Here is an 18,204-nt window from a genome sequence, read left to right as displayed (position 1 = left end):
CCACCATGCCTCCACCCAACGAAAGGGTGGAGGATTCAGAGAGAAAGAACACTTGGTCTTACAGGGAGAAGGAGTGAGCAAGATGGGAAAGAGAAAAGGAAACCAAAAACAAAACCCCCCAAAAACGCCTTCAGACCTCACCAACATGGTGGCCCTGGCAGGCCGAGTCTGACCTCACCATCATGGCCACACGTCGAACGTCACAGACCTCCCAATATGGCGGCCACCACTGACCTTCCCGTCATGGCGCGGAGCCCCGCCCGCTCCGCCGCGGCCGCGGGCGGGAGCAGTTCCGGGTGCGGCGCGCGCCGGGGGCGGTGTCCTGGCCATGGCCGGCCTGTCGGACCTGGAGTTGCGGCGGGAGCTGCAGGCCCTGGGCTTCCAGCCGGGCCCCATCACCGACACCACCCGGGACGTCTACCGCAACAAGCTACGCCGCCTGCGCGGCGAGGCCCGGCTGCGCGGCGAGGAGCGGCCGCGGGAGGCGGCCCGGGCGCAGGGCGAGGAGGCCCGGCTGCGCGAGGAGGCGCCGCTGCGCGCCCGGCCCGCCGCGGCTTTCCCGCGGGCGGAGCCCTGGCTCTCCCCGGCGGCTTCGGGCCCGGTCTATGCGACGCCCGGGGCCTACGGTGACATCGGAGCCCCCGCGGCCTCCTGGTCCGGGAGCCGCGGCCTCGCCCGCCCCGCGCCGCTCAGACGCCGCGCCTCGGCCCGGGGCAGCTCCGAGGAGGACGAGGACGGCCGGCCGTTCGGCAGGACCGCGCCGGGCGCCAGCCCCGGGCTCCGGCGCTGGTGGGCCGCGTCTCCGGCCTCGGCGCGGCCGCCCTCCGCCCTCCTCGGCCCCGACCCGCGCCCGGGCCTGCGGGCGACGAGAGCCGGCCCGGCGGCCTCGGCGCGCGCCCGGCCCGAGGCGGGGCGGCGGCTGGAGCGCTGCCTGTCCCGGCTCTTGCTCTGGGCCAGCCTGGGGCTGCTGCTCGTCTTCCTGGGCATCCTCTGGGTGAAGATGGGCAAGCCCTCGGCGCCGCAGGAGGCGGAGGACAACAGTACGTCCCGGGCCGGCGCAGGGGAGGGCGCTGGGCACGCGGGTGTCCCCGGAACGACCCCCGGGCCTCTCAGCGCCAGGCCGCACGTCCCGGGCCTGCTAGATACCTCAGGCCACTTTCTTCCCTCCAGATTTAAAAACTTTCCTTCCTCTAGCTGTGGGATTCCTGCATCTGCAATCATTTCTGTCTTCACTTCCTCCTATTTTTATTTTCGGCCCTAGCCCTCCCTACTTAACTTCCCTTTCCAGCACGTGCTGGAAGCACTCTATCCGTAGTCACTTTTACTTTTCCCTCTCTAGAGAAAGCCCTCTAACACAACCCTCTGAAGGCCCACCCCCACTCCTTTTGAGTTCTGCCCTCCCCTTTGATTTCTTGCTAGTGCCCCAGGGCACCCGCGCAGAGATATGTTCTGATTGGGGTCCCAGCTTTGCAGCACCGAAAAGGCACATCCTCTTCTTTGGCCCAGGGGACCCCCTGTATGTCAAGAGGAGATTATACTAGTCCTGCCTCAGACAGGCGTGCAAGAGCCTTTAAAGAGTTTAAACTGATGTAAATGGTGGCATTTATCACTGTTTGCAGCACCTTCATGGAATGTGTTAAGAGAGGGTCCTGTGACTCAAGGATATTCCCAGCCATGCCTCTGTCCACAGTTAGTTCTGTGATGAGACATGGCAGAATGAGATCTGCCAGATACAGTATGTTAACGAATAGTTAAGGATCTGTGTGTTTTCTAAAAGGGAAATTTGCTTCCAGAATTCTCCAGACTAATAGGAAACAGCAGAGTGACCATTTCTTTATAAATTTAAGTATAAAGTGACCCTTTAGTTCACCAGCTTTTAATATTCTTTACAAAAATAAATGTGATTAGTACTATTCCCAGCCACATTTTTCCATGCCTAGCACGAACAGCCAAAATGCAGGGGAAAGCTAAATTATGTCTTAGCTGTTGGAGCAGATGGATATTTGGGTGTATGAGGAAGTCTGTGGGCGCGGGGATCCCAGACTTAGGCACACACTCAGATAATCTCTTGACTATGAGAGCAGGTTATCCACTTGCTAGAGAAATTAAACAGACCCAGGAGTGTCATGGAACTGTACTGGTTCTAACTGTAACTACATTGGTGATGTCAAAAAACAGTATACTGCCATACTCATTGCTGAGATGCTTTAAGACAACAGCTCTTGGATAAATACTGGAAATTTACCTGGAATTCCCCTCCCATGATGGTATTAAACATGTTTAACATAACACTGTTTACAGTTTACAGAACCACCATATATCTTGTCTTCTTTGACAATGAGTCTAAATTAAGCTAGGAAGGCTTTAGTGATCCCATGTTATGATGAAGAAACCAGAGATTCAGAGTGGTTAAGTGAGTAGTTACCCAATAACCTGTGGCTAATCATTTTTCCCTGAGATTAGAAAACAGGTGTCCTAATTCTTAATCCAGAACTGAGAACCCCTTTACATTTTACTGCCTACATTTTAAAAATGCTTCATTTAGATGATATCTTTCTAATCCCCCCTTTTTGTTGGTAATGTTTTACTTCCTCTGAATTTTGAGGATGATCCCTTTTTGTACCCTTTTCCAAAACCCACACTTTTAATTTCCTCTGTTTCTTTTCTTGGTCTCAGTGAAATTACTGCCAGTGGACTGTGAGACAAAAACAGATGAGGTGAGTTTGAGTTTTTCTAGCTTTCGCTATTCCTCTCAAGGATGTTAGCCTCCATCGGGAGGTAGACTTGCCCAGGAAAAGATCATAAAAGGATCATTTTCAGGAGTGCGTCCTGTAACGTACCAGAATCACATCGTGTTCTGTGATGTACGTGTCAGACTCAATTGTGGCCGTGAAGGAGTACTTGAAACAGAATTTGAGCTCCCAAGATCCAACCCCTGACTTGTTACAGGAGCTCACCCATCAACCGCAGCGTCGAGGGCTTTGATCTTCTGCCTGAGTCTATCTGGGGGGTGGAGTGGGTGGTGGTTGAGGGACCTCTCAAGCTCCCTGGCCTCAGGAGGAAGGGTGGGCTGCTTTTTAAGCACCAGGAGGCCAGGTTCTCAATTCCACATGCTCAGGTCGTCCCTCTCTGGCTCTGAAAATGCTGTTCTGATTTGAAATGTCATCAAGGGGTTGTTTAAACACATCTGAAGTGGAGTTAGTTCTCTTAGTATATAGATTGGTTTTGTGACACTTTAATGTTCCCTACAAATAATACTTGGGGAAGGTGAGCCGCCCCGTCCATTTACGAGTCATGAAAACGGCATTAGCAAGGAGCTGGGACACCACCGGTAAGGTAGTAGTCTAGGGAAGATAGAGGCTGTAAATTTTCTGGTCATAAATCCTGCCAGGCAGAGCCTTGTGCTGCCAGAGGGCATGACTTAGTAGTCTAATTATTAAGTGTGCAACCCCAGGCCTCCCCCAGCCCTCAGGGCACATCTCCGGCAGTTGGGGACGGGGGAGCGGCCGGGAGAGGAACCGCACACACTCATCCGTAGGCCCACGTTGCCCACATTAATGAAGTGGCATCCTGATGCAGACAAGTGGTTTTATTTCTCTTGAGCTTCTGCTGTGTCATATTTGGGGGTGTTTTTATTACACGTATTTATTGCTTTCATCCACCAGATATCTTTGCTTCCCTACTGTTTTATAAAAACAGACTCATAATAAGTATAATCTGCCTTCTATCGTAAAAACTACAGTTGATGATTAAAGGAAGTGGCCCAGAAACATGGCCAGAAGGGGAAACTAGAGTTTTGAAGACAGAAAACAAAAACGGGAACAAAATTTTCTTTTCTGTGAGACTTCTCTGGCGATACTAGTCATTTGTCTTCTATTTAGAAACGGGCTCCCTGGTTTCTGTTTCTTGGTCCTGCACAGCTGTGAGTATGTCAGACCCACGACGGAGGGCAGATTCCCTCTGGGGTCATCCTCAGTGGGGGATGCGCTCATCCCCACCGCGTGAGCCATCACGCACCATCCAACTCCTCGCTGAAGACGTGCCCAGCCTGGCCAGGCGCGTCCCAGACCAGACATCGCAGGCTGGGTGCTGGGTTCTGCTGCACTGAGCTTCCGTGGGGCACGCTCCGCCTTCGGGGAGGATGCGCATGGGAGCAGGCAGCTCGGGGTATTTCTCAGCTTGAGTGAGTGTCTTGTTGAAAGCCTCACGCTTTCTGTGGCTCAAGCTCACCCAAAACCCAGAGGGGCATTTGGGTTTGAGAGACAGATGTTTTTTCCCCCATCTCAGCTCTCTACCAGGCTCGTCATTCTTCCTGCTTTTGTCCTGCGGAAACCCTGGGGAGGGGCTGGCAGTGGGTGTGTTATCTTAATCAGGCTGTCGCATTGTCTGGTACCTTCTGTCCTTTGAGCCTTTCAGCCTTGCTTTGCCTAAATGTCTGTGAGTTCGGAACAGTATTAATTGCTTCTGCTTTTTTTTCCTGATTGTGACAATGATAGATGTTTAGCAAGTTCGAAAAATGGGACAATAACCACCCTTGGTTCTGCCACCTAGAGATAATCACCGTTAATGTTTGGGGAGCTTCTCTTCCTCCCTTCACTCTCTGTGTATGTATGTGTTTATAGAATTGGGATCTCTGTATATTTAGTTATATTTGACAATTACCAGCTTTGCCGATATCGTTAAATAGTCTTTAAAAAGTAGTTGGGGTTTCTGACTCTGCTGGTAGGCATGTGAGTTGTTTTGGACATTTATAGTCTTGTGCATAAGTCTTGGTTACATCATTTGGTACCTTGTTAAGGCATCAGGGCCTTTAGGCCACATGAGGGGACAAAGCTCGGCCGCTGAGAGTATTCAGAACCAAGTTAGATCGGGCAGCACGTGAGCCCCGAGAAGGAAAACGATCTTGGTTTCTTCTCTAGCTGCAGAGCCAGATCTAGAACCCAGACCTCCGACTTCCGGTCCAGGGCTGTGCCTGGTGACAACCTGGAAGCTGTCTGGAGCGGGGGAGTGTGCTTGGAGTCCACTGGCCACACTCCGTGCGGCTCCACCACCTACAAGCTGTGGGATCTTAGTGGCCACCTCTGCTCTCTAAACCTTGGGCCACTCACCTGAGAAATTGGGGTACAGTGAGGGATGTGGTAAGGCTTCAGGGTTCACATACAGACCACTCAGCACAGCACCCAACCTCCCATCCACCCTCAAAGAAAAGCAGCCTGTTTTGAACGTTCCAAATGCGGCGAGTCCAGCTGAATGGTGCCCCTGCTGTCACGGGCGCTGCAGGAGTGGGCATGCAGGCGTGCCTCTCCTCACACAGGTGACATTTTCCTCCCCACAGTTCAGATTCCTCTACATTTTCCATTTCTAGAAGAATCTAAGATTAAACGTTTGCAGCAGATAATGCACAAAGTAGACAATCCACAGGCAGACTGTAGGTACTTGCCTCTCCAAAAACTTGACGCGAGTGGCCCAGGGGGAGACCAGACCGCGTCGTGCGGCAGTGGCTTTGCCCTCTGAGGAGCCCAAGTGCCGCGTTGCCCACGGTTGCCCCCCCGCGCTGCACGGCTGGTGGCCTTTTCCCGGCGGGAACCCAGGGGCCGGGGCCTGGGAGCCTCTGGAATGTCGGCCCTTGGTGGTTACCGCATCTGTTGTCAGTCTGCCTCTGTTTTCTCGGTGTTCTTTTCAGTCAGTCGACCTGGTGTTTATCGACCCTAGCCCTGGGCCCGCCTCTTGGCAGAATTTGCTGCTGTCGTTGTTTTAAGGTGTGAGGCTGTCCTTGCGGCCTAGCTCTTGACAGAGTGGCTGAGGAGATGAAAGCAGGCAGCCAGGCCCCTCACCCACGCCGCCTTGCTGACCGCTTGTCCTGTGCCCTTCCAGTTCTGTCAGGCCAAGCAGAAGGCGGCCTTGCTGGAGCTGCTGCACGAGCTGTACAACTTCCTGGCCATCCAGGCGGGTGAGTAGGCGTCCCGAGGCCTGAGCTGCCTCAGCGGGCCGAGGCCGAGGTGCTGCGGTTGTCTCCCAGAAGCCACGCCTCACCTTCCCCACGTCCCCCACAGGCACATCCCGTGTAAGCCTTGCATCTGAGCAGAACATATATCCCTTTCAGCAGGTGCACCCCATTCTCTGGGGCGCCCTCCACCTAATGTTCTGGGGGTCCCTGTGGCGTTGGAAGGGACCAGGCCTCAGGCCGTCTCAGAGTCTAGGACTCCCAACCTGGAGGGCCTCCCTGTACCAGGTCAGCCCGGTCAGGTGCAGAGGCTTCTGCAGGCAGCAAGTGGTCTGGGTGGTGGGCCGAGCACCATCAGGCCCATCCCGCCCTCCGGGGCCCTGGTGCCACGGACCCCAGTGTCCCCCGTGGGACGCTGGACCAGTCCCTGACATCTCAGGGCCTCAGTCTCCCCATTTCACCGAGTGATCTTAGTCTGTCTTTTCTTAACTAAATGAAAGCCAAGTGCCGTTCTTTAGAAGAGGGCCTTCTCAACCCCCTCCCAGGACGCCCCCTGGAAACGCCTCTGTGTGGAATCTCTACCGCTGTTTCCATTGGTAAACGTGTTCCTTGAGGCCCGAGGTGGCACCGTCATACTCTGTCCTCTCCTGGTATCCAGGAGGCTCTCAGAACCACTGATGACGTGGTGACTGCTCAGGGCGTGTGCCTGTGCTAAGGGTCTTCATCACAAAAACCAGACATCAGTCTGCAGGAGGTTCAAGGGGTGCCGCTCACCTACAGGCCAGCCCTTGTCGAAGGTTGTCGCCGGGAGGTCAAGGTTGAGTGGACTTGGACTCGGCCCTCAGCCCTCGGGGCCAAGCCTGTGAGCCTCAGCTCTGCACCTCCTCCCTCCTGACTGCGAGGGGACCCGGCTGGTCACAGGGGCCTCTGTGAGCTCCCTGGAGGAGAGGCAGGGTCGGGGCTCACAGCATCACAGTCAGTTTCGGCCCAGGTGTTTGGCATATAAATTCTGGCCAGAGGGCGTATTTGAAACCTTTGTGACTCGGTTGTGGTCCAGGCACAGCAGCATCAGTGTCCCCCAGGAGCTTATTGGAAATACAGCATCTCAGGCTCATCTCAAATCTATTGCATCAAAGTCTGAGGTTTACCGAGGCCCCCAGGAGGTGACGTTGAGGAGCTCCACTCTTAAACTATGGATCCCAGTAGGCAGTTCTCCCCCTCCCACCCTCCATACGCGGTCCTGGCTCTTGTTATCAGGGGGCCTGGTACCCGCTGTCTTCTGAGGGTTTGCCTCTCACTGAGACAGGCTGCAGAGGAGTGCAGGCTCTCTGGCCATACTCTGTCCCCTTCCTCCTGTTGGAGGTCAGCTATGGACGGGGCACTGAGCTGGCCTTTGCAGGATACAAGGTGACTCAAGGATCCTGTCCACAGACTGCCTGTGGTCCAGTAGAAGAGACAGCCCACCCACCCCCCTGACCACGGGGTGATATAAAATGCTGATAGATGGGAACCACGAGGCTAGAAGTTCTGGGAGGCACAGTGCCTTTTGGCTGGAGCTGTCAGGAAAGTGTCACAGGGGAAGGGGTCTCTGTGCCAGGCCTTCAAGCCCAGGTGGGATTAGATACGTATTTGTTGGGCAAAGGCAGGGCCAAAGAGGCAGGAAATTACCGAGTCGGGGTTGGAAGCAGCTGCATGAGGAAGGAGAAACAGGGAGCATGAGTGAGTCTCACCTGGTCAGCCATGGTTGCCAGGCCGTTGCAGCTCCATGCTGCAGGCAGGAAGGCTTGGAGCAGGGGAGTGACAGAGAGCCAGGTGCGGGAAGGCAGCGCTTTGAGTGGAAGAGTGTCGTCTAAGCAGGATCATTTTAGAGCTTTGTTGACCAAACATGGATGAGAAAGGGGAGAGAAGGAAACCAGAAGACCTAGGCAGTGGTCCCAGCAGCCTGAGCAGGGTAGGGCAGTCTGGGGTCGGGCAGGAGCATGGGAGAAGCCAGCTGAGTCTCAGGGGGCCCAGAAGGACAAGGCCAGCTTTGAAGTAGGAAGATCTGGTTGCTGGGGGTGAGGAGCAGGCTTCAGTTCATTCTCAGGATTTTTGTGATATTATCTTCAGCCACTCTCTCCCCAGCACACAGACACATACAGACTGGCCATCCAGAGCCCAGGCTGTGCCAGGCTGAGGGCAGTCAGGCCGGTGAGGGGTTAAGGCCCAGCCTCACACAGTCCCTGCTCCCATGGGGTCTCCTGGTAAAGCAGCTGCTGGCAAGTGAGCCACAGCGGGTGATCGGGAGCTAAGGGCTGTGGCGGGGCCCCAAGGCCAGCTGATCTGGCTAAACGAGGTCCCCATGGCTGGGGCCTTTTCAGAGGGGCTGGTCCGTGGGCCGGGCCTAGAAGCCTGGGCCGGACGAAGGGCGAGGCTCCCGGCTACCCTAAGTGGGAGCCGGCTGTACAGGGTGCTCAGCAGAGGGCTTTGGGGCACCGTGCCGAGGTCCCAGCACACAGACACCCCTTCTTCCTTGGCCATCACTCCCCAGGGCCCCTCAAAACCTGGCATTCTAGGTCACCAGCCTGTGACCAGTCAGAAACCCTGCAGTGCAGCGGCCTCCCTGCCTTTCTTTTTCCCAGGCTGCGTTTATTTATAGTCCCATCCCAGTACCTTCCAGAGCTGTCTGTCTGATCCTTTTAGGGATCAATTGCAAACAGACCTTGGTATTGGGCAGCTTTTTAGTCATTTAATGCAAATTGCTGCACTGCTTTGCAGGTCAGGTTTTAATGATCTGGCCTCGATCCAAGCTAAGTGGCTTTTGATCTTGCTGCACAGTGAAGATGCCCCACAGCGGTCAGGGCCGGCGGGCCGCACGCTCCCCGTCAGAGCTGATGGCTTGATTCTTGCTGCCGTGTTCAGTCGGTTGCCAGGTAAATTTTTTTACCTCTTTGTGTTTGAATGTGTGTTTTTTCCCCTCCTAGGTAATTTTGAATGTGGAAATCCAGAGAAGCTAAAGAGCAAATGCATTCCTGTCATGGAAGCCCAGGAATATATAGCAGTAAGTAGGCTGCCGTGTGCGTCCATTCCCCGGAGGCCCTGGTGTTCTGTATTGATCTTTCAAGCCCTGTGTTTTGTTTTGTTTTGTTTTTTTCCCTTGTTTTGTGTTTGCTTTTTGGCTTGTTTGCTTTCCCTTTAAAAAAAAAAGTTTTTTTTTTTTTTAACACAGTTGAGTGCTCGGCTCCCTGAAGTTAAGGCAGCAGTGGGGTGACTGGGCCCAGGGTGAGCTGAGAGCCAGGGCCCGGCCTGCAGGCAGCTCGCCCGTGACCCATTGCCCCCCAGCCAGCTGACCGGGCCACTGCCTTGCCCCTTCCCAGAGCAGTCCTGTGACTTGCTCCTCTTCTGGCTCATTTTCCCCTTCTCAGCAGCTTATTTAAGATATTTCACCTGCCATTTCACTTCCCCCTTAGGATTACCATCCAGGTTGCTCCGGGTCCTTTTGATTTTCGATGTGGCCTCAGGTGGACAGAATTACAGGTTTTAGAGCCAGCAGAGAGAGACCCAAGGGGTCACCTCATCCAGTTTTCGTTTCACCGATGAGGCACCTGGGGCCCGGAGAGGGGAGGGTCTTTGCACAAGGCCACACGGCCGGCTCTGGCCGCAGGGAGGGCCCCTGCCCCCACGTCGTCTTCCACGTCCATCCAGATGAGCCGCCAGCTCTCTGGCCTGGCAATGCGGCCCTTGAGGAAACTGCATTCCTCCAGCTGCCGCAGACCTGCCCCGTTTTCCCACGTGCGCTTCCGCATCACCTCCTCCAGTTACAGCCTCTTCTCCGGGATCATCTGCCCCAGATCGCCATCCCACCAGTTTGCTATGCGTTTAGTGGAGCGGGGCTTGGGGGCACACGGAGGACAAAGGGGGCTTCCACGACCCAGCTGCTCTGCCCAGACGGAGCACTAATCTCCCCCGCCCCCTCCCACAGAATGTGACCAGCAGCTCCTCCACCAAGTTTGAAGCCGCGCTGACTTGGATACTGAGCAGTAACAAGGATGTGGGCATCTGGTGAGTAAGGCCCTGTCCTCGCCCAGCAGCTCTGGCGTCTGGGGCCCGGAGGTAGAGACCAGGTCTCCCAGCTGAGTCGTGAAGGGCCAGGCCTGAAGCTGGGCGGTGGAGGGAGAAGGGTCAGCGATGCCACGGGAGGAGCAGTTTAGGATGGGATGCAAAAATCCAAGCGTCAGGGTGACTGCCTGGCAGTCCAGCTACACCTGTTTGAAGTAACTCAGGCCATGCCCCTTCCTGTCGCTGGCCCCCAAGCTTTGCTGGCGAAGGCACTTTTCTGTGCTGCCTTGCCTTGGTGCTAATTTTCATTTGTAGATGAGGCGATTCTGTATGTTGGTTTCACTCAGTATGGAAACTGTAAATGGAGAGACCGGGTTTTATTCCAGCTGGGCGGTTTGGCCTGTTCCTGTCCCTGGTGAGCATGGTTCGCAGAAACAGCGCACTCACCCTCCTGAAAGGCCCCCGACTGGCTCCTCAGCCCAGCGGTGGGGGCACCAGCCACTTGCAGATGCGGGAGTCCCCTGCTGGGGAGACCCGGCCTCGTCACCCCCCACCCCTCAGGGTTCAGGTGTCTGTTCAGGCTACAGCTGCTGATACTAAAGCACACTCTGGGGTTTTGTTCTCTTCCTCTCTAATCCACTCAAATTACTAATTCCATCAGCAGTGCAGCCAGCGGAAGCCCCTCGGGCAGCTGAGCCTGAAGCTTGATAACTGGATGCATGGCACGATTAGAATTCGTTGGCTTTAAAAAAAATCATAATAAACCTTCCCTGAGTGGCTGAGCGATTTTCCCGAGTGTTAGAAAAGGCAAAGAACACGGATTTTTATCCTCGGCAGCACACGCCGAAGCAGCCAACACAGGAATGATGACACCGCCTTTTCCCGTTGGAGGGGGCAGCTTGGCTTGAGCCCAGCCCCCACGACCAGCATTAGAAGTAGGTCGCGGGACTTTGCTGTACAGAGTAATTGACGCGACATTGTAAATCAACTATGCTTCAATGTGAAAAAAAATTTTTTAAAGAAGTCGGTCATGAGAAATCCCAACAGTTCAAGCACCAGCCATTCACCGTGCGGTCCAGAGCAGGGGCTTGTCACCTCCTAGAAGGACGGGGGTCGGTGGCGTCTCCCAGCGTCCTGATGCCCCCCTCGCTCGGGCTGGGGTCTGGCCTCTGGGAGCCGGGCCTGTTTGTGCTGCGCGGCCCCGTGGCCTCTGCACTTAAACAGCCGACATGCCTCCTCGTCGCCAAGGAGAAGCACCCCCTCCCAGACTGTTTCAATCCCTCGCCATGCCTCGCAAAGCCAGCGATTCCGTAAACATCTCCATTTCTCTGTGCTGGGAGGTGGGAATGCAATTTACAGTTTAATCTTCCACACGCTGAGAGGGGTTGTCAACGACCCAACAGAGGGGGGCGTCACTTTAGCGGCAGGGGTTCAAGCCTGCTGCCATCTTTAAAGCTTTATCCTTTCTAAGTAGCCAACGTGGGAAATTTCTGGAAAGAGTGCAGCCAGGGTACAAGTCTATTTTATCAGCAAGTGGAGGCTTCCCAGCCCCTCCTTCCTCCTCTTTCTGCTCAAAGTGAGGCTTCTACAGCGGTTCCTCAGGGCTTTTGAACCTGTTTACAGCCCTGTGTCCTGTCTCAGGTTGAAAGGGGAGGACCCGTCTGAGCTGGTGACCACGGTGGACAAGGTGGTCTGCCTGGAGTCCTCGCGGCCCCGCATGGGTGTTGGCTGCCGCCTGAGCCGCGCCCTGCTCACAGCTGTCACCAACCTGCTCATCTTCTTCTGGTGTAAGTCCTGCCGCCCTGCCCCCCTGCCCCGCCCGCAGCGCCTCCCGGCAGCCCAGCTCAGCAGCACTTGGAACACAGGAGACAAGGTCTAGAACCCAGGCCGGCGGAGTTCATTCTGCCCAGTGACCTGAGGTCTGTCCAGTGAAACGGAGGTGACGTGGTCCGCCACCGCCCTGGTCAGCTTTCCTCCAGAGGCCCGGCAGCCGGCGCACAAAGATTAACTAGAAACTCTTGGTTTGGGGTGGGGGCCATCAGTATCCCGAAGGGGCACCTGGCCTGGGCTACAGTTGGGCACCGTCCTTCCCCGGGCTCCAGAGTGCAGGCCTCACAGCAGGGAAGACGCAGCCGGAGCTTGGCCTGATTTTACTCCCTGAACAATGTGAGCACCTGCTGAGGAGCTGCAGATGCCTGACAAAAGCGAGCCAGGCCCGGGGTGCTGAGCAGCAAAGGGGAGTCTCCCGACATCAGGGGCTGCCTTTGAGCGGAGACCTTGGGGCGTCTGTGAAGGCGAAAGGCCGTGTCACAGAAGCTGCCTGACTCTGCAGAGAGCCGGCTTACAAATCACAGGCCGTCTGGGCGTGCGCACGGCTCCCTTCCCAACGCGGGCAGGCACAGACATCATTATCGGCAGCAGCATCTCGAATACAAAGGGCTTGGCATGTGTATATGTATGAATCGCGAGTTCTGGTTCACAAGGGAGAAGATGAAAGCCCGGGAACGAGGCTGGGAGGAGGACTAGGGACGCCGCTCTGGTGACAGCGGGCGGGAGGAAGATGACCACTGAACAGCTTGTCTCCCCCACCCCGCATGTCCCATCCTCCGCCTCCTGCTTGCTAGCCCGGGTCTCACACAGTTGGGACGCCACCCCCTCAGCCTCCAGCACAGCCCCCTGCCCCGTGAGAGCCAGTGGGCTCCTGGCCAGGGAAAGTGGCGGGCGGGATTAACCGCGCTTTGTCCCCTCCCAGGCTTGGCCTTCCTGTGGGGGCTCCTGATCCTCCTGAAGTACCGGTGGCGGAAGTTGGAAGAGGAGGAGCAGGCCATGTATGAAATGGTGAAGAAGATCATAGGTGCGTGGCCCCGGGGGGAGGGCTGCTGGCCCCCCACCGCGGGGCCTCACCCTGAACAGCGCCCTCTGTCCCGCAGACGTGGTCCAGGACCACTACGTGGACTGGGAGCAGGACATGGAGCGCTACCCATACGTGGGCATCCTGCACGTGCGCGACACCCTGATCCCTCCGCAGAGCCGGTGAGTCCCCGCTCGGACCTCGCTGAGGGCCCCGGGCCAGTCGTGCATGCGGGGGCGGTTCAGCCCCAGGTCCCAGCCTGAGGCTCCATCCCTGCCTCTGCCCTGCTGCTGCCACTGCTCTGGAGACGCCGCACTGTTGGTGCTGATACTGATGGGTGCTCTGGACAGTGAGTCCTCGGTCTCCTTTCCTCCTGAGTGGCTCTGCAGGGAAGGACCTGACGGGTTCCATGAATGGAGGTCAGGGACAGCACGGTCAGGTCTCTGGTCCCACCGCTCTGGGGCTCTCCTGCTCCTGCCCTCTGCGGATGCTGTCAGCAGGCGGGCGGTCTGTGTGGGCACAGAGTGGCGGCCGACAGGCAGAGCAGCACTGGCCGTGTAGCCGGTGGAGGGGAGGTGGGCCCCCTGCCGCTCTCCTGAGCGGGAAAAGCATCTCCAGGAGCCTCCGGGGACACACCTCTGAGGTTCCACTGGCCAGTGACTCATCTCTCCTTGAATCAGTCACTGGCAAGGAAGAGGAGGTTGTTTTTCACACGTCATTAGCCACGATGCACAGTCAGAAACACGTCTTACCTGAGATAACACAGTCCAGCTCCCATACACGAGTGTACACACCTGTACTTGGAAACAGCGTTTCACAGCAGTGAATGGGCTCACGACTCATGGAAGGAGTTGGCCGGCCATTGTCATGCACGACTTCGGGACCTCTGTCCCTGTGGGCTGCAGATGCTGGATGGATCCCTGACAAACCCAGGGGTGGGGTAGAATCGGGGGCCAGAGTCCCAGGAGGTGGCCAGCAGGGAGGGCCCACTGCAGTGTGGGCTCACACTCTACCGAGTTCTCCGGCCAGGTGCCGCGCTCTCTCACTCCACCTTCAGCATGGTCCTGGGGGGTGGGGGGAACAGCGAGGACCCCACTTTACAGATGAGGACACTGAGGCACAAGGACGGTGAGGAAGCTGCTCGGAGACCGTGGGCTGGCGCCCTTTCTATGTTCCCAGTGCCGGGCTCTCTGGTTGTCAGTCCAGGAGGAGCTGGAAGATGTGAAGATGCTGAGGCGCACTCACGTCCACCCCAGCCCCAGGATGGCGACAGGCAGGGAACTTCAAGCAGACTGACAGGGTGTAGGATGACCAGTGGGCCCCCGCACGAGGCCACCGCAGCCCTCCAGCTCTCGGGGAGGCCGCTGGTGGGCGCTCAGTCAGGGCAGCCGAGCCCTTGGCTCATGGGGACACAGGCGATCAGTCAGCCCTGCGTGCACACGCTGCCCTGCGGGGAGGGCCTGCTTGTGGGCGGTGAGGGAGCTCTGAAGAGCTGGTTTGGGGAGGCACGCGGGCCAGCTTGCTCATCACCTGATAATGGGCGGCCCGGGAAGGGACCGAGTGAGGCCCTCCCCGCTCAGGAGCCGCTGTGAAGGTCTCGGTCCCCGGAGCCAGGGCCAGACCAGCCAAGTGAGGACTGCTGAACAGCCCTGGGGTTTGGACCTGACCTCCCCGGGAAGAAAGCCCCGAGACCCCACTCTGCCTCCTGAGTCAGGAGCCACCTCCGGAGCTTCCCTCCATCCGCGCTCCCCGCTGAACCCCCTGCTCCACACACCCCCCAACATTCATTGCATGCTTGGGGTGCTGGGGAGTGGTCTGCAGTCAGACATGAGGCTGGGTCTCACCAAAGGGTAGACATCAGAGCAGCCCTCCCCCACCGCCCTGGGATCTTCCTGTCTGGTCTAGAGGAGCAAAGAGAAACTAGGAGGCTGTCTGAGGGGGTGCAGGGCCCCGGGGACCCCAAAGAGCTCTGATCACTGCAAAGACTGCCCGACCTAGTGGCTCTGTTTCCACAGGCAACTCCAGCGTCCAGGCCTCCCCCGCTGGAGGCTTAGTTCAGCCCCATCCCCTGAAGTGCTGTGGAGTCTGGACTCAACAGCCCAGTGGTCACTGTCTAATTGGCCCACATGAGACATTAAAATGCAGCCCTCACTGGAGGGGGGCGGCGGGCCTGCTGCAGTATCAAGTCCTAGCAAGAGTCTTCCCACTTGGACACCTGGGGTGGGGGGCGGGGAGCTGCAGCTCCTTTCAGCTCCCTTTAACTGAAAGCTTTTGGAGCAGAGAAGGTTGAGGAAGCCTTTCTCTGGGCTCACGAAATTTCTCTCCTCTGCAAGAGCCCTGTTAGCACCTGACCACTCTTCCCGCAGATAGATAAATTCTGGGTGAGCTCCCTGCTTTGGTACAGAGGGCATCCACAGCCCACCTCCCTTGGCAGCCCTGGGCCGTCTGGCCTCCTGAGCTTCCCCTCCCCCTCTCTGCAGGAGGCGCATGAAGCGAGTGTGGGACCGGGCGGTGGAGTTCCTGGCCTCCAACGAATCCCGGATCCAGACGGAGTCCCACCGCGTGGCCGGGGAAGATATGCTGGTGTGGAGATGGACTAAGCCCTCTTCCTTCTCTGACTCAGAGCGATAAACCCTGGGCGGGGGCGGTACCTAATCAGCCTGTCCCAGGCCAGTCGCCTCTGGGACGGACACGAGAGGGCTACGCCCTGCCGGTGCTGAATTCACACTTGCCTTGACTCGCCCGCCTCCTGACCTTGGTTCCAAAGGTGTGAGACTGGGCTCCGTGGGAAAACGTGAGCGTCCTCAGAGGGCAAGGGGAGGAGCCAGGGGACAGCTGCCTCTGCATCTGGCCATCCTGTCTACCCAGTGTTGCTGGCACAAAGAGGAGAGGGGTTGGTTTTTCACGAAGAAATAAAAGCGCAGGGGCCATGAGCCCTTGCAGAGCAAGTGTGCGCCCGGTGAGCCCACCGCGCCCGCGGGAGGTGGTTTGGGGTGGCGGGCTGGGGCAGCAGGGCCTGGGGAGCAGCTCGGTCATGTGCCTTCGCGGGGTGTTCCTGGGGAGCCCAGGAGTGAGGGAGAAAGCCTCCTCGAGCTGGGTGGGGCCTGTGATCCCGAGGGGAAGGGGCTGGAAGTTAAGTACCCTAGGAGAACTGTTTAGACATGGTCTGGCCGCGCGAGGGCTCTGGCTGGGGGGCCTGAGCAGCTGGGGTGACCTCTCGGAAGGAACCCCGCGGAGAGGCGAGTCGGGCTGCCACCAGCTGGGCGGCCCCGCGGAGCCTGGAACTCCCGGTGGGTGAGGATCGCTGGGTTGACGGTGGCCTCCCCGCCCCGGGGCGATTTGCCGGAACATCGGCTGCTGGGCTCCAGGCGGGAGTGAGGGCTCCCACTGCCGCCCCCGGGCTCTAGCCCTAAGCGCCCCGCCCTCCCCGCCGGCGGAGCGCCCCCAAACCCTCGCGGGGGCCTGATGAGCTCAGGGCTGGGGCCCCTCCGGGTGAGCCACATCCCCGCGGGCTCTGGTCCGCGGCGGGCGGGGGAGGGGACGAGCCGAGGAGACGGAACAGCTGCCTCCAAAAGGCTTTAAGCACCTCTCTGGTCTTACTGGTATTTTTTGTTTCCTTAATAAAGCGCCAGTCTCCCTCATTTGAGCAATACTCTCTCATTTTTTCTGATGTCTGGGGTGATGGGCGGGCCTGGAATCCCAGCGCCTGCCCCGTGGCAAAGCAGGTCTCATAAGCAGGCTCCAGCCAGAAGAAACTGCAACAGGCTTCACTATCAGGGCTGAAACTCTTGGATAAATAAATGCTTATTAAAAATGGATGTGGTTCTCGTCCGTGGTTCTTTCCCTCTCCCCTCAAAGCAATATGTAAGGAGAGGCAACGTGCAGAGTTATTAAGCGCTGGCCAGGGAGACTTATTCTGCGAGAGAAGGCTGGAGCGGCCTCAGGCAAACCACATACCTTGGACCCTCAGTTTCCACTTTATAACACGGTGTGATGATGCTGCCCTGCAGGTTGAACTCAAAAGATGTATGCCTGGGCTCTGGGTAGTAAGAAGCGGGGGCCACTTTCTCTTGCCCCATTTCTGCCTCCCTCAAGGCCACAGAGGCTCCCAGAGGTGCTGAGCACCTGCCGTAGGAAGGAGAGAAAGAGCCGGGTGAAGTTGGACGGGGTGTCTCGGCCACTGATGGTGACTCCCAGGGAAGCAGGAAGTGGACATTGATGGCAAACTTGTCTCTTCGGGGCTGGCCACTAGGGAGAACACAGCTCGGGATGTGTGGGAGTCCCTCCAGTGGAGTCAGAGGGTTGCTGGGAGGGCTTTGAGGGTCCTACTGCTCTCTACCAGCATTGCCTGTACCCTGGGGGCACAGCGGGTGAGCTGCTAGCAGTGGGGGTCAGCGCCATGTGCAGTGGGCCTTCCTGGGTCAGCCTGGGATGAAGGCCACTCCACTGCCCGGCCACATGGGTGCGATTGGCAGGTTAGCACCATCCTGCCATCCTCCCATCAGCTGGAAACATGGTGGGTAAATTGATAGTCAAGGACCCAGAAACACAACCCTGGAAAAAACAAACCCATCTTCCCATTTCTGATTTTCAGTGCAAGATTTTCCCCGCTGCCGTGTTTTGTCTTAAGTTGAGAAGGGAGCTAACGCCAGGTTCTATTTCTGTGAAGCTGTTTGGAGAGCAGGAGCAAGATCAAAATAAAGGAAATAACAAAAGGCCCCCGCCGCCCAGCCCCTTCCTTTATGGTGGAGAGCACCTGGCACAAAGGCCCCAGGCGGGCAAGCAACATCCTCAGTCCTGCAGGCAGCTCCACTCAGCTCTGCAGCCTTTCTCAGCTTTGAAGGGCCAAGCCCCCCCTTTCAGCAGCTCTCATTTCCCTAGGAACAGCACGAGGCAGTGGGATTTGCGTGAGGAAGGGGTCTGAGGGCATCTTTGGGGGGGGCCCACTGTTGAGAAGTTTCCGCTGGTCCCTTCCCCGGCTCCCCAGGCCACAGCCCTGTCCTCCTCGGGGACGAACGGCCCTCTCGGGCTTGGGGGTCACCAGTAAAGAAACTTGATGGCTGAGGAAGCGGGAGGTGCACCCCACAAATCTCGCCTGTGGACATCCACCCAGGACCTCCAGGCCACCTTCCAGAGTCTCTGCTTGGGAAAAAGGTAAACACAGCCGTTTGTCACTGACTTATCATAAGAACTGCAGTAGTTAGCAGCTGTTCCCCCTTAATTAATACACCATTGACTTTGAGCCTCAAAAAAAAAAACCCTTTTGTTGAGACAGGTGTGTGGACTCAAATCCATTATCCTGTCGGCCTCCCCCAAAGGGGGGGATAAGGGGAGCAGTTACTCAGGGAGCAGCACCTCTTGGGCAGCCGGG

General features: G+C 57.3%; 1 protein-coding gene across 1 annotated transcript; it reads left to right on the top strand.

The window, feature by feature from the left end:
- The first annotated feature begins 293 nt into the window (after positions 1–293).
- Positions 294–16,651, top strand: LEMD2 (LEM domain nuclear envelope protein 2). The gene is made up of 9 exons (XM_061397942.1): positions 294–1,040; positions 2,677–2,717; positions 5,875–5,950; positions 8,908–8,984; positions 9,906–9,985; positions 11,624–11,769; positions 12,735–12,836; positions 12,913–13,015; positions 15,314–16,651. Exons 1-9 carry the CDS (start codon positions 329–331, stop codon positions 15,462–15,464), a joined length of 1,488 nt encoding a protein of 495 aa, XP_061253926.1. The 5' UTR covers positions 294–328; the 3' UTR covers positions 15,465–16,651.
- The last annotated feature ends 1,553 nt before the right edge of the window (positions 16,652–18,204 follow it).

Source organism: Bos javanicus, chromosome 23 (assembly GCF_032452875.1).
Source record: "Bos javanicus breed banteng chromosome 23, ARS-OSU_banteng_1.0, whole genome shotgun sequence".
Taxonomy (NCBI): Eukaryota; Metazoa; Chordata; class Mammalia; order Artiodactyla; family Bovidae; genus Bos; species Bos javanicus.
Note: the sequence above shows the minus strand (reverse complement) of the source record. Positions and strands in the feature narration are given on the sequence as shown.

What these genes read in the sequence shown, in the direction of transcription:
- LEMD2 (XM_061397942.1), top strand. Translation starts at nt 329, where the DNA reads ATGGCCGGCCTGTCGGACCTGGAGTTGCGGCGGGAGCTGCAGGCCCTG. An exon ending in GTGAGACAAAAACAGATGAG is followed by an intron (nt 2,718 to 5,874) that starts GTGAGTTTGAGT and finishes GTGCCCTTCCAG; the next exon opens with TTCTGTCAGGCCAAGCAGAA. An exon ending in CTTCCTGGCCATCCAGGCGG is followed by an intron (nt 5,951 to 8,907) that starts GTGAGTAGGCGT and finishes TTCCCCTCCTAG; the next exon opens with GTAATTTTGAATGTGGAAAT.